Here is a 14451-nt window from a genome sequence, read left to right on the forward strand (position 1 = left end):
TTAGCGGTAGCTAAGTCTCCCCCCACCCTACCCCTGGAGCTGGAGGTCACACCCCTCCTCCCACCCCCAGCCCTGAGAAGTGCTGAGGGGACATTTCTTGCCCAGGGTCTGGTCTGGTCCACCACCCCTCCCCCACCTTTGACAACTTAAAAGACAAGCATGCCCCCCCCACGGAAATGATCCAGGCAATGCCCCCCAAAGGGGGGCAGGAGGAAGAGGCCAGAGGAAGCCACTCCCCTTAGGCAGCCCCTCTACTAGGGCGGTTGGGTTTAATGACCCTTCCGGGTCACCCGGTGGGGGGAGGGGAGCAGGCTGGCCTCCTGGTTAGGGCGGGTGGAGGGGGCAGGTGGGAACCCCAGAGCCCCGGGGCCAAGCCTGGGCCCCCCTTCACAGCCATTAACCCCAAGCTGGCGACACCCATCCCTTCCAGACCTCTCCCCCCAAAAAGCCCTTTGTCCTTCACCCCCACCCCCACTTTATGACAACCCCTTGGGGATGGCATTCTCAGACTGAGATAGGGGGTACTGGGTGGGCCTAGGACTGGGCTGGAGGGGCGGGGAGGGACCAGGGCCACACCCTCCCCCCCCCCACCAGAGCTGCACGGAGAGAGGTCATCCGCTCGGCCCGGGCCTTGCAAAACACGGTTATTTAAAGAGTTGTGCAAGGCTCGGGGCCCGAGGGTGGCGAAAGGGGCCCCTCACTCCACGACGGGAAGAGGCAGGGGGAGGGGCGGGGGCCGAGGGCTGGGGAGGGGGCAAAGAAAGTCGGGGGGCGGGGAGGCAGCCGGAGGAAGTGAGAAAAGAAAACCTGAAGAAGGAGAAGAAATAACACGACAAAAACCCCGGTCCGGATTTCAAAGGCTTCTTGGAAAGCGGCCGATTTGCATGGGGGGGGCGGGGGCGGGGGCGGCGGCTCCCCGGGCCTGAGCTGCTGGAGACGGAAGAGAATTGACAAACCCGCCGGCCCGGGACGGACCCTGAGCGTTAAAATTGACAAACGCGCGCTCCCCGCGCTTCCTGCGCCCGCTTTTGTGTCTGGGGGGGGCAGGGAGACTCGGGATAGGGGGCTTTTCCCGGGGGTCCCCGCCGGGGCAGCCGAGAACCCGAGCCGAACCTCACCCGGGGCGCGCAGGGACCTTGGTGTCCCTCTCTACCCCGGGAGCCGCCACTTTATAAATAAGCCCACCCCGCTGGGAAGGGTCCCCCGGGAACTGGGCTCCCCGCGCGGCGCTCCCGGATAAACACCCGATTCCGGGGAGAACAAATTAAACAGAATCCCCGAGGGCAGCCCCCCGCGCGTGCCCCGAGACCATTTCCTTCCGCTGGGGTGGGGAGGGGGGGCCCCGAGCGCCCCCTCGACCCCCGATCGCCCCCGCGCGTCCTGGGAGGGGGTGCGGATTGCCGGGTGGGGGCGCGGAACCGGCTCCGGGCCCCTCCCCCACGTCCCTGCCGAACTTTGAGGACCACCCCCCATTCGCTTCGAACGCGCGCGGCTCCACCCGGGGACCCGAGTCCACGATTTCAAAGGCCGCCTCGACCCCCGCCTCGGACCCCCACCCCAGCCTTACCGCGCGGAGGCCGCTCCGGGGGCGCATGCCCCGGCCTGGCCTCGGGCGCGGGTCGCCGAGCTGCGCGCGCTGCTGGCCCCGGGCGCCCGCCGGGGTTTGTGCCTCGCGCCGACTCACCGTCTCTCCAGTGTGTCCGCGTCTACACCCCCAGCCGACCCGATTGGTAAAAGTCTCCCCGCGCGCGGCCTCCCCGCCCCTCCCCCCCCGGGCGCGCTCACCGCCCCGCAGACAAATCACCGGGTGACAAATCGCTCTCAGATGCAAATACCTCACCGGTGATTCAGCGCCGTGGCCCGGGACGCGGGGAGGGGTCTCTCGAGGCCCCCTCCCCCTTCCCTGGACGCCCCCGCGGCCCCCGCGCTCGGCCCCGGCGACACAGAGCTCGCCCGGAGGGGTTGAGGTGGGGGAGAGAGGGACGGGAATTTGGAGGTCGTGGCCCCTTTAAATGATAATAAATAATAAAAGGGAACGGGGGAAAAAGAGCGGCGAACGCCCCGCCCCCTGCTTAGGGACGGTGGGCAAAGTGCACGTCACGGACACCAGCGCAGAGAGCGCCGTGGGAGCACCCGGCCCAGCGGAGAGCGCCGGAGGGAAGGGGTACCGACCGGTTTTCCGGCCTGGAGGGGTGCGGGAAGACCCTTGTCGGGTGGGGATGCCCTTGCCCATGCTGCTGAGCACCTGCGTTGGGCCTACTGGGCTGGGAGTTTGACCCCGGCCCCTTAGCTTGCGCCACCCAGCCCTGGCGCCAGAGATGTCACCCCCCACCGACCTCGGTTTCCACGTCTGTGAAATGGGGACTGTAGCGGGGATTAGAGGCCGGGTGCAGGAGAAGAGGGGGCAGGCCAGAGGGAGGGTCCGTGGCACCGCGATGAGGCGCTGCGCCCCGCCCCGCGCAAAGGCTCTGGGTCCGGGGGGTGGAGGTGGGGGGGAGCGCCGGGAGACCCTGAACCCCACCGTCTAGGGGAGGGGGCAGGAGGGCCTCCCTCCCGCTATGCTGCTCCTGGCCTTGTCCAGGTTCTGAGCATGCGGTGGCCCGCTCTGAGGCCAGTGCGTGAAGCTCACGCGTTTCTCAAACCCTCCGGTCCCCACTCTGTGGTGGGGAAAGCGAGGTACGGGTGGGAAGCGGGGGTGGGGGGACTCAGGAAGGGGCGACCCCGGGAACTACAGCCCACTAAGGGTAAGTGGACAGGGATCACCAGACGGCCCCTGGCTTCTCAGTTTTGAAGCAGCCAGCTATGCCCAAGGGGTGCCCTCGCCTAAGCACACACCAGTTCCCCCTTCTCCATGGCCCCTCATATCGTTCCCACCCTGGAGACCTGGTGTCGGCCTGTCCCGGGGAACCCAGCCATTCCAGAGGCCTGAGGATGGCAGCAGGTGGCCCAGGGGCCTTCTCCTTTAGGGAAGGAAACACCTACCCGAAACTGCTGTCCCTCTCCACTGGAGGGGCCGTCTGCCCCCAGGTGGGACAGAAGAGTTTGGAGATGCTCCCTGAGGGCCAGGTAAAGTTGGGGGTGGGGGTGGGGGGAGAGAAGGGCTGAGACCTTTACAGGGCCTGGCTCCAGCCTTAGTCCTCTAAGGCTAGCCCCCCAGTGATGGGGTAACTGCAGCCAAACAGACCAGAACTCACTCCTCCCCCATCGGGCATTGTGAGAGCCGCTCCTTACCTCAATTTACCCCTCATTAAAATGGGTCAGTATTAATTCACTCTTCTTCAGAGTGTTTTTGAGGATGACATGTTCTTCTGTTCAAAGGGAAGGGGACAGGTGGGGGGCGTAAATACCCTGAAGAGTAGGAGGGCAGGGTCTGCCCCCCATTTCCCAGGGAGTAACCCTCAGCCCTCTGGGCACTGGGCCCAGGAGGGTGAGGGGCTGCAGAGTTCTCAGCTGCCCTACAGTGAGAGGGCTTCTATTTTTAGTTCAGGGAGGGAGCTGGGAATTTTTACCCAGACTTGCTGGCTCCAATGGCCCAAGCTGGGGGCTGGCAGTAGCCCCTGGCTCCAGCCTCCTGATTTGGGGTCAGCAGGCCCTGCTCTGTTCTACGTTTCTCCAGCTGTGAAATGGGCATAGAGATCCCAATTTCTGTAGGGGGATCTTCCTACAACTTCCCCCAGACCCCATCCTGATGACCGTGGAGTGAAACCCGAACTGCACACCTTGATGCCCCCACCCACTCCTCTCCAGTGTGCCAGGCCTCTTCAGTTTGCACTCTGTTCCCTCCCTGGAGCACCCTTCCCAGACCTCCACTGGTCTGATGCCTTCCAGGGACTCAAGTCTGCATGTCACCTGCTGGGGGGTGAGGAGCCCCCATCCCCTGCTTCCATCACCCTGGCCCACCTCCTCTGATGCTATTCAGAGGACACCACTATGTTTAATCCTGTTTAATCCCTCTGCCCTGTTCTGGGCTGGGCCCCCTGGCCCTAGGACCAAGCCTGGCCCAGTAAACGCTGGTTGAATGTTTGAAGCCATGTGCTGGCTCCCTGCTCCCGTGGAGTTGAGGGATCCATCCAGGGCTGGAGACCAAATCGGACTGTTCACCAAGCTTGGGGGAGATGCTAGGCCCGGCCCCAAAGCCCATTTTCTGTTGTCACCCACCTGCTTGTCCCATTCTGCAGAGGAGAAACTGAGGACCCCTGGGGTTTTCCACTTCCGGCGACTTCCCCTAGGCGCTGGGAGCCCCGCGCGCGCCCCAGAAACGTTTGTGGAGCGGAGAAATGAAAGCCAGGAATCCTGGTGGTGTGCGCGCGCCCTCTGCCGGGCACGGGCGAGGCTACAGCCTGGGCAGGGCCTACAAGGGGCGGGGGTGGGCCTTCCGGGAGCAACGGGGGCCGGACACCGCCAGGGGGAGCTGGTTCACCTGAATTACAAGGAGGCTCTCGGGTTCTCCCGCTTGAGACTTGGGGAAACTGAGGCCCATTTTCTTCTCGGTGGCTCCTTTTGAATTAAGTATATCCCAAACATCGCACAAGACCTACTTACACTAAAAAATGATTCATTCTTCCTCTGAAATGGAAGTTTAAACGAACGTCTGCATTTTTATTTGCTTAATTCTGCAACTCTTCCCTCGGGCTCCTCCACTCTCCCACCGCCCCCTCTTGCCCCCCACCAGCGTCTGGGGTCTCAGGGTCACCCCTGTCCTTCCCCATACAGATCCCAAGGGCTACCCTCTCCCTGGTCAGTTGCAGTGGCACTTGCCAGGTCCTGAAAAACCCAGAGGTCGTAGGACGTCGACAGTAGTGAAATAATACATAGGAGAAAGCCTCACGCACGCGGGCAGGTCTCTCGCTGCTTTAGAAGCCTCCGGCGGCTCCTCAGGGAGGCCTGGCCCAGCCTGGAGGAGTCCCTAGGGCTTCCTGGAGGAGGCGGATCACCCCTGTCCCCTGCCCTCCCCGCCTTCCGCGCTCCCGAGGCTGTCCTCGCTTCAGCCCTACGTACGCGCCACCCCCTCGCGGTTCCTCAACTCCACCTAGCGGGGCCAGTCTCCGCACCCGGACACTGCCCTCTGCTTGGTGCCGGCTTCCCCACCTCTGAGCTCAGCTCACATTTCCTGGACTCGCCTCCTCCAGCAAGCCTTTCTGAATTCCTCTGCCCGGACCAGGCTCCACAACAGATGTATCTCCCTCCCAACCCTCGTCACTGCTATCATTGTATATCTCTGGCTAGAGAGGGGCTCCATGGGGTCCCTGGCCCCGCCTCCCTCTGGTGTGACCCCCCCGCCCCGCCCCCAGCGCAGCCCGCCACAGGAGAGCCTGCAAACAGCATCTAGCACAGAACCCACAAACGGATAGGCCGTGGGTCTTTGGAAATGATTCCTCTTCTCCAGATGTCCCTTTGACCTCTTTATATATATATACATTTATTTATTTTATTTGAGATGCTCATGGATTAACTGACACTCGTTTTATTGGAAGTCCCCAGTTTTTCTCGAATTTGTGTGTGTGCACTTAGTTCTACACAATTTCATCACCGACATAGATTTGTGCATCAACTACAGGCAAGGGTCCCATGCTGGTTGCCCACCTTTCTCTCCCACCACCCTTAACCCAGCCTCCACTAACCTGCTGTCCATTTCCATGATTCTGTCCTTGAAGAATATTCTAGAAATGGAATCTTATGTCACGTGCCTTCTGGAGCCTGGCCTTTTCCCCTCGGCAGGATGCCCTGAAGCTCAGCTAGGGAGCTGTGACCATCACTTTCCCCATTCCTTCATTCCTTCCTTGCCGTGGCTGAATTGCATTCCTGGTACAGGTGTGCCTCAGTCCACGTGACCAGCCACCTGCTGTTGGACAGCTGGGTTGTTTCCAGTATTTAGCAATGACAAAGCTGCTGTGGACACCTGTGTACAGGTTTTTGTATGAACGGATGTTTTCCCTTTTTGGGGATAGATGGTTTTTTCCCCCTTGGTTTTTCATCCAAATCCTGCCCACCCACCACCCACCCCCCAGTCTTCTGAACATGCTGCCCCTTTCAATCCCCCAGCACGCTGGGTTCTCCATCCCACAAGTACTTATCAGATTTTTTTGTGTGCTGGGCTCTGGAGACTCCATGGGAACCGAGTTAGACCTGCACATGGCTGGTATAACACAGGGTGATCCGAGCTGTGAGCAAGGGACCCGGGAGAAGGCACCTGAACCAATGTTAGGGGAGTCTGGGAGGGCTCCCTGGAGGAGGTGGCAGCTGAACTAAGACTTGATGATGGTAGGGGCAAACCTGGCACCTTTGAATGTACAGACTGAGAGGCAAGGAGGACTGCAAATTCAGGAAGCCCACAGAGAGCTGGGAGGTTGGAGCCTAGAGTTTGTTGGGTGGAGGGGGCAGTGGGGAGATGGACAGGGCCTGTTGGCAGAGGGGAAGAGGCCAACCTCATGTCCTGCCCCTTCTAGGACATTGGGTCTTGAAGACCAGGCAGTGCAAGCTTCAAGTAGATGTAAAAATCCTGTGATGAATAAAAAAAAATTAAAAAAAAAAAAAATCCTGTGATGTTTTGCCCTCTTGCTCTCACCTCAGCACATGAGCAACTTTGGAGGCCACGTGTGAAGGTGTCTGGCTAAAGGTAAACCCCATGAGGCCCCCCAAGTTATTTGGAACCCTAGGGGGCCCCCACAGAGATGGACCCTTGTCCTGCAGGTGACAGAGTCTGAGATCTGCATGCCATGCGGGGTGGGGTGGCAGAGGAAGGTTGCACTTAATCCTGCCCCGGAGGCACACCCAGCACCCTTGAATCTGCCCTCGAATCTGGGTGGGACTGTGACACTCTGACCTACAGAAGGTGGCAGAAGTGCCGCTACAGGATGTCTCAGCCCAGGCCTTAAGGGACCTGGCAACTCCCACCCCTTGTTACTTCTGCTGAGGAGTATGTCTGACTCTTCCCAGGGGGCCATGCCATGGGGCAGCACAACAGCCATGGGGAGGAGCACAGGGAGGAGCACGAGGAAGAGCACAGGGAGGAGCATGGGGAGGAGCACGGGGAGGAGCACAGCGCTGCTGGCAGGCCCGGCAGCTTATGGCAGTCTCCCCACAGGGTCATAAGGGAGGAGAAAGGCAGTCCGGACTGTTGGGTTAGGTCTCATCACTCTTGCTTTCTGCTGGGGTAGTGCTGTGTCCTGGGGTCCAGAGAAGGAGTTATTTATTGGACAACCCCAATATTTTCGATGCCAGGAATTGGGAGTTTCCCCCACGGAAGCAAGGATAGGCCTTTGTTTCACCAACTGTCAGATGTGCATTGTTTTCATGCTTTAATATCTCTGAAAGTGGGAGGAAACTTCGCAGTCTCACAGCCAACCACCTTGGCAGTGCTTGAAAACAACTATTGACACTTTCTGGAAAGACCCAGAAGATGCCAGTATCCCGCGCATTTTTGGCTTGAGGGAATAGAGAAATAATCACTAAAGTGGCAAACACTAAGGCATATTTGTACCAAATGTTACAGGAAGGCAACACATTTCCACAATAAGAATATAACTAGTGACAGGTAACAACAGCCGTCCTGGGGCAGCGCCCCCTGGTGTCTGGGTGACGTACATCCTGAGCCCCACAGAGGCTGCTCAGAGAGGGGAGGAGTCTTCCCCCAGAACACACAGCCTGGGCGCCCCTGGAGCGCTGTTCTCCCGCTTTGGAGTCCTGGAGGGGGCCGGATGGGCGGCCAGGCGGTGCAGCTCGGCCCGGGGGACGGCGGCTGAGTGTGGTCCGGGCCGGAGGGGGACGCCGGGGGCGCGGGGGAGCACAAGGGCAGACTCGGCGGAAGGCCTGACGGAAGTGCGAGCCCAGGAAAGCGTAGAGCAGCGGATTCAGCGCCGAGTTGCTGTACGACATGCAGTGTGCCCAGATCTTGAGCGCGTAGGCCGCGTAGCTGCGCGGGTGCCAGGCGCCCGCCGGGCCCAGCGCTTGCAGCACCAGGAACACTTGGATGGGACCCCAGCAGGCGGCAAAGAGCAGGACCACGGCGGCCACCAGCCGTGAGACCTTGGCGCGCACGACACCCGCCCGCTTGGCCAGCAGCTGCCCCTGGAGGTAGGGGACAGCGGCTGAGGGGCGGCTGCGCGTCACCCCTCCACCTGGGATGGGTCGTGCCTCCCCCCTTGGAATTCCCCACCTAGAGGCCCTGGGGTGTCACTCCCGCTCCAAATTCCCCCAGCTGCTCCTAACACCACCACCATCACCACCCCCAAGCACGCCGCCGCCTGCGTCCGCACCGCGGCGCCCCCAGCTGCTCACCTGCAAGGAACCATCTGCGGCCGCGGAGCGCACGGCGGCCCGGCCCAGGTGGCGCAGCATGGCGCCGTAGCAGGCGCAGGTGGCCAGCAGCGGCAGCAAGTAGAGCGCCATCAGGTTGTAGAGCGCGAAGGCGCGCTCGAGGGCGCGGCTGGGGAAGGCCTCGCTGCAGTAGGTCGGCGGCCCGGGCGACAGGCGGTGCAGGGCCAGCACCGGCGCCGAAACGGCCGCAGAGCCTGCGCCACAAGCCCTGCTGAAGCCGGGTAGGGGACCGCGGATGCCTCCCGGGGCCCCCACCAACTGCGGGGCGCCCGGGTCCGCACCCCGGACAGCCTTTCACAGGGAGGGTGAGGGCGCGCCTTTCCCAGGTGAGCAATCGAAGCCTTCCCAGGGAGCGACAGCGGGTGGCTTCGGGCGCCCGGGACGCGAGGACTTGTCCCCCACCCCCGTGCGGCTCCCGCGCGGCACTCACCCACCCAGATGCCGAGGCTGACGGCCAGCGCCAGGCGGGGCGTGCGGCGCTGCAGGGCGCGCAGCGGGGACACCGTCACGTACCAGCGGTCCACGCTCATGGCGGTCAGCGTGGCGCACGTGGCCTGCACCGAGACCTGCGCGGGGCTGGGAGCCGAGCGTGTGGCCCCCTGCCCAGCCGGGGCCTTCCCTGTCTGCACCCGCCCGCTGTGCCTGTCCCCCTGCGAGGCTGACCCACTCAGGAGATGTGCTCCGGGAAGGGTCTCCAAGGGTCAAGGGTTGAGGGGTGGGGTGGGTGGGAAGCCGGACACGGGCTTGGGGAGTGAGGGGGGACTAGGTGTGAGGCTGAGACCCCAAAGTGATGGAGACAGGAAGAGGCGGAGCTGTGCTGGGATGGCAGCGCCAGCAAGGCAAGAGGCGGCAAGAAGTGGCAGGGACCTATCATCCACTTAACCCTGACCCTATCCCTCACCTAACCCTAACCTAACCTTGCCCCCTCCCCACCGTTCCCACCCAGGCTCCTCCCCATCTCCTAGGCTCCTCCCCCTGCCCCCGGGCTCGCTCTCCTCCGCACCTGCTGAATGTAGTTGACGAATTTGCACATGAAGTCGCCCAGCACCCAGGCAGGCAGCGGGTAGAGCAGGGCCGTGAAGGGCACGCAGCACAGCAGAAAGGTCACGTCCGTGGCCGCCAGGTTGGCTGCAGGCGGGAAACACGCAGGAGCTTGGAGGGGCGCTCAGGAGACCGCAACCTGGGACAGCCTGGGGCACAGAAACCGGGGCACCTCCAGTCTCCGGGTTCTACAGCTGCCCAGCGGGGGCTCCGCACACATTCCGGCGGCAATCGCCTCTGCTTTGGGTCCTCTGCCCCTGGGGCCTCAGTTTCCCAATCTGCGAAATGGGTGGATGGTGCTAGCTGGAAGTTCACCATTGGATAGTAAATACAGATTGAGCCCCGGCCGTGCTGGCAAGGCGCCCCCAATCACAGGTGCGCAGACCTAGGCTCTGGAAGCCACTGGGGCAGAGGTCGCAAACTGGGAGTCGCGGGCCACTCCCCTTTGTTCATCGGTTGCCTTATCAGAACCTCATTGTAGGCGGAACTCTCCCAACCCTTCGGCGCCACGCGCCCAACCTCTCGGATAATTAACTCCCCGCATGGGGGCCTCAGACGCTGGAGTTTGCGATCTTACCCCAAGGAACAGAGACGACAGAGGGAGGGTTGGGGGCCCTGTGCGGGGGTGGGGTGAGGCTCGGGATTGGGAGGGCCCAGGCGCGCTCCAGGGGCACCCCTGGCCACTCGGCCCTCGTAGCGCCCCGCGGGGTGGCCGGCATGTGCGGCCCGCGCCAGGGCGCTCACCGATGTAGAAGTTGGTCACCGTCCGCATCTGTTTGTGGCGACAGATGACATAGATGACGAGCGAGTTCCCGGCCAGGCCCAGCAGCAGCAACACCGAGAAGAAGAGTGGCACCAGCCAGGCGTCCACGGGGTATGGCGCGGGGCCCACGCTGTCCGAGCCATTGGTGCCACAGCCCGGGCAGCCCGACGCGTTGGCCGGCGCCCACCAGGACGCGTTGGGACCCTCCGTGGTGGTGGCGTGCAGGGCTGCGCCGCCCTTCTCCTCCTCCCAGCCGTCCACCAGGATTGCGCCTGGATGCTGCGGCGGTTCCCCCCCCCCCCCCGCCCCCCACCTCCTTGTCGCGGCCACCCACCGGGATGCGCCCGAGGAGCCCGGGAAAGGCTGCAGTCCACGGGCTCTGGAGGGCACCTCTGCTGGACTCGCGGCTCCTCTCCTCGCGCTTTTATAGCCGGCGCCCCCCCAGGTCCCCGCCTCCCAGCCTCTCCAGCCGCCGCTCGCCGCGTGCTCCCTCTCCTGCCAGCGCGCCCTCGGCTCCCCCTCCACCACCCCGCACAGCTTCCTCCCTCCATCTTCCCTTCTCGCCTTGCACCTGGTCAGAATGGGAGAAAGGGCTGGAGGGAGGGCGGGTGCCAAAGAACAGGTAGGAGGGGGAGGCTGGAAGGACCGATCTTAGGTGGGTGGGGGAGACTCTCTGGCAGGGGGAGCAGCCTGGTTAAAGGCTTGTGAAGGGCAAAGGCTGGAGCTCCGGGTTGGGAGCCAGCCCTCAGCAGAGGCTCTGGCCAGCGAAGAGTCTGTCCCCAGGCCACTGGGGAGCCATGGATGGTTCAGGGCAGGTGAGAGACACTTCAGATGTGGCTGATAGAAGATGCCCATTTTTTTTTTCTATTTTGATCATTCCATTCTACACATATGATCAGTAATTCACAATATCATCACATAGTTGCATATTCATCATCATGATCATTTCTTGGAATATTTGCATCTATTCAGAAAAAGAAATAAAACGAAAACAGAAAAAAAAATTATAAATACCATACCCCTTACCCCTCCCTTTCATTGATCATTAGCATTTCAAACTAAATTTATTTTGATATTTGTTCCCCCTATTATTTATTTTTATTCCATATGTTCTACTTATCTGTTGACAAGGTAGATAAAAGGAGCATCAGACACGAGGTTTTCACAATCACACAGTCACACTGTGAAAGCTATATCATTATACAATCATCTTCAAGAAACATGGGTACTGGAACACAGCTCTACATTTTCAGGCAGTTCCCTCCAGCCTCTCCACTACATCTTGACTAACAAGGTGATACCTACTTAATGCATAAGAATAACCTCCAGGATAACCTCTCAACTCTGTTTGGAATCTCTCAGCCATTGACACTGTCTCATTTCACTCTTCCCCCTTTTGGTCGAGAAAGTTTTCTCAGTCCCTTGATGCTGAGTCCCAGCTCACTCTAGGATTTCTGTCCCACGTTGCCAGGAAGGTCCACACCCCTGGGTTCACGTCCCATGTAGACAGGGGGAGGGTGGCAAGTTTGCTTGTCGTGTTGGCTGGAGAGAGAGGCCACATCTGAGCAACAAAAGAGATTCTCTTGGGGGTGACTCTTAGGCCTAATTTTAAGTAGGTTTGACATATTTTTTGTGGGGTTAAGTTTCATATGAACAACCCCCAAGACTGGAGGCTCAGCCTATAGCTTTGGTTGTCCACACTGCTTGTGAGAATATCAAGAATTCAACTTGGGGATGTTGAATTTCTCCCTGTTCTCACCATTCCCCGAAGGGGGCTTTGCAAATACTTTTTTATTCACTGTTAGAAGGTGACCATTTTTAAATAAAAATCTTAACCTTGCTGGGACTGGGGGGGGGGTGGTGGGGGGCGGGGTCTTCTGCCATCAAACTGGCCAGCACTTGAGCTGGTGACGCGGGAACCAGGTGGAGGAACCAGACAAAGGTCCTTGACCCTGCAACCCCACACCTGCAGAATTGCTCCAGATGTCACTTCAAGGGCCATGACAGGGTCCATGACGCCCAGGACATCGGGGAGCTATGCGGCAGAGGAGAAGACATGACCATTTGCATAAAAAAAGACTGAAAAATGGGGAAAGAAATGAGTAAACACACATATGCCTTTAAGTGCACCAAGTTCTAGAGGAGCCTGGGGGTGGGAGATTCTTCTTTTTTTCCCTTTTGTATCTAAAAGTTATTCTCTCCCCTTGGGGGACTGGGGAGAAAGGGGGAAAATTCAACTTCCCCATTTGGAGAATTCCTGATATTCTCACAAGCAGTGGGACAACCAAATCAATAGGCTGAGCCCTCAGTCTTGGGGTTTGTTCCTATGAAACTTAACCCCACAAAGGATAGGTCAAGCCTACTTAAAATTAGGCCTACGAGTCACCCCTAGAGAACCTCTTTTGTTGCTCAGATATGGCCTCTCAGCCAACATGGCAAGCAAACTCACTGCCCTCCCCTTCTCTGCGTGGGACATGACTCCCAGGGGTGTGGACCTACCTGGCAACATGGGACAGAAATCTTAGAGTGAGCTGAGACTCAGCATCAAGGGATTGTGAAAACCTTCTGGACCAAAAGGGGAAAGAGAGAAATGAGACAAAGCGTCAATGTCTGAGAGATTCCAAAGTCGAGGGGTTATCCTGGAGGTTATTCGTACACATTATATAGGTATCACCTTGTTAGATTAAGATGTATTAGTCTGGAGGGAAGTGCCTGAAACTGTAGAGCTGTGCTCCAGTAGCCATGTTTCTTGAGGATGATTGAATAATGATATAGCTTTCACAATGTGACTGTGTGATTGTGAAAACTTTGTGTCTGTTGCTCCTTTTATCTATGGTATGGACAGATGAGTAAAAAATATGGATAAAAAATAAACAAATAATAGGGGGAACAAAGGTTAAAATAAATTGAGTAGATTGAAATACTACTGGTCAGTGAAAGGGAGTGGTAAGGGGTATGGCATGTGCATGAGTTTTTTCTTTTCTCTTTCTTTTCTTGGAGATACACAAATGTTTAAAAAATGATCACGGTGATGAATACACAACTATATGATGATATTGTGAGGTGTACAATGATTGTACACCTTGTATGGAATGTTTTTATCTCAAGAGTATGTATGTAAAGTTTTTACAATAAAAATATTTTTTAAAAACAGAATGCTCATATGTCAAGAATGATCGTATGTCAAGAATGTTGGTATGTCAGTTTGTTGTTTATAATAAAAATATATATTTTTTAAGTTATTCTCAATAAAAGAATTAAAAGAAAGAAATGCAGGGAAAATTCCTTGGGGGCGATAATAAGCTCCATCGATGGCGGGGGTGGGGGGTAGAGGCACAGTTTGGGGAGCTGCTCAGTAGACCGGAAGTGGGAGAGGACCAGGTAGGGGGCTGGACCTTGGCGCTGGGGGCTCTGGGGAGCAGTGGGGGCTCATTGACAGGCTGAGATGCCGGGAGGAGCAGTGGGAGTGGAGGGGGGCACGGAGAGTTGTTATGAAGGTGAGGTCCAAGTGGTGACCACAGCCTGGGCTGGATTCCTGGGAATTAAGGCCTTCTCCCGCCATCCGGGGCACCAGATCTTCAGGAAGGAATATTCCCAGCATCCAGACCAGACTCCTCCCCGCTCCCAGGTACCTCTCAAGCTGACCTCTGTCACAGCTATGGTGTTTGCGTGTTTTTATACTTATATACATGATGTTACACAGCCTGTACTCTTGGGTGTTTTAACAGTTCAGCCTCTCTTTTTTCTTTTCCTCTCCTTGCTCGTTATCTGTTAAAGCAACCAAATCTTTTGTCCTGTATGGTTTCCACCCAGCTGGATCTGGTGGGTGGCACCCCTGGAGGGTGGGGGGTGGGCATGTAACCTGGTCCTCTGGTCCCTGCATTTCTTATGCACGATGGGTGGATTCTAGAATCTAGAACAAGTTTCATTCTCTGCTCTCAACTCTCCACCGCTCACTATTGTCCTTGGGGCAATAGAGACTTGTCACCCACCCCCACCTCACTATTGTCCTTGGGGCAATAGAGACTTGTCACCCACCCCCACCCCCCAGGCCACCCGCCAGGTCAGCAGGGTCTGCCCCTTCCCCATTTCCATGGCCCCCTGTTGCCCTCATCACTCTGCTCCAGCCTCTCCGGATGCCAGGGGCCCGGGCACTGTCCCTCTGCTTGGCTCACCCTCCCCATTTCACAGGAAAGCCTCGGCAGTCCAGCGGACCTCTCCTGGGACACCTCCTATCCCGGACACCCCAGGGAGCACCCGTACCGGCTTCGCCGCCTACTCCCTGGGTGGAGGGGTCTGTTCTGATCCCTGCTGGATCCCCAGCGCCCAGC

General features: G+C 58.8%; 1 protein-coding gene across 1 annotated transcript; it reads right to left on the bottom strand.

Annotated features, from left to right (window-relative positions):
* Positions 1 to 7461: 7461 nt before the first annotated feature.
* Positions 7462 to 13682, bottom strand: KISS1R (KISS1 receptor). Its single transcript, XM_077119371.1, is given in 7 exon segments — positions 7462 to 7751; positions 7753 to 8067; positions 8278 to 8510; positions 8747 to 8882; positions 9320 to 9444; positions 10102 to 10691; positions 13516 to 13682. Coding segments are annotated over 7 exon segments (1710 nt in total). The 3' UTR covers positions 7462 to 7607.
* Positions 13683 to 14451: the final 769 nt, after the last annotated feature.

This window comes from Tamandua tetradactyla, chromosome 11, assembly GCF_023851605.1.
Source record: "Tamandua tetradactyla isolate mTamTet1 chromosome 11, mTamTet1.pri, whole genome shotgun sequence".
Lineage (NCBI taxonomy): Eukaryota > Metazoa > Chordata > Mammalia > Pilosa > Myrmecophagidae > Tamandua > Tamandua tetradactyla.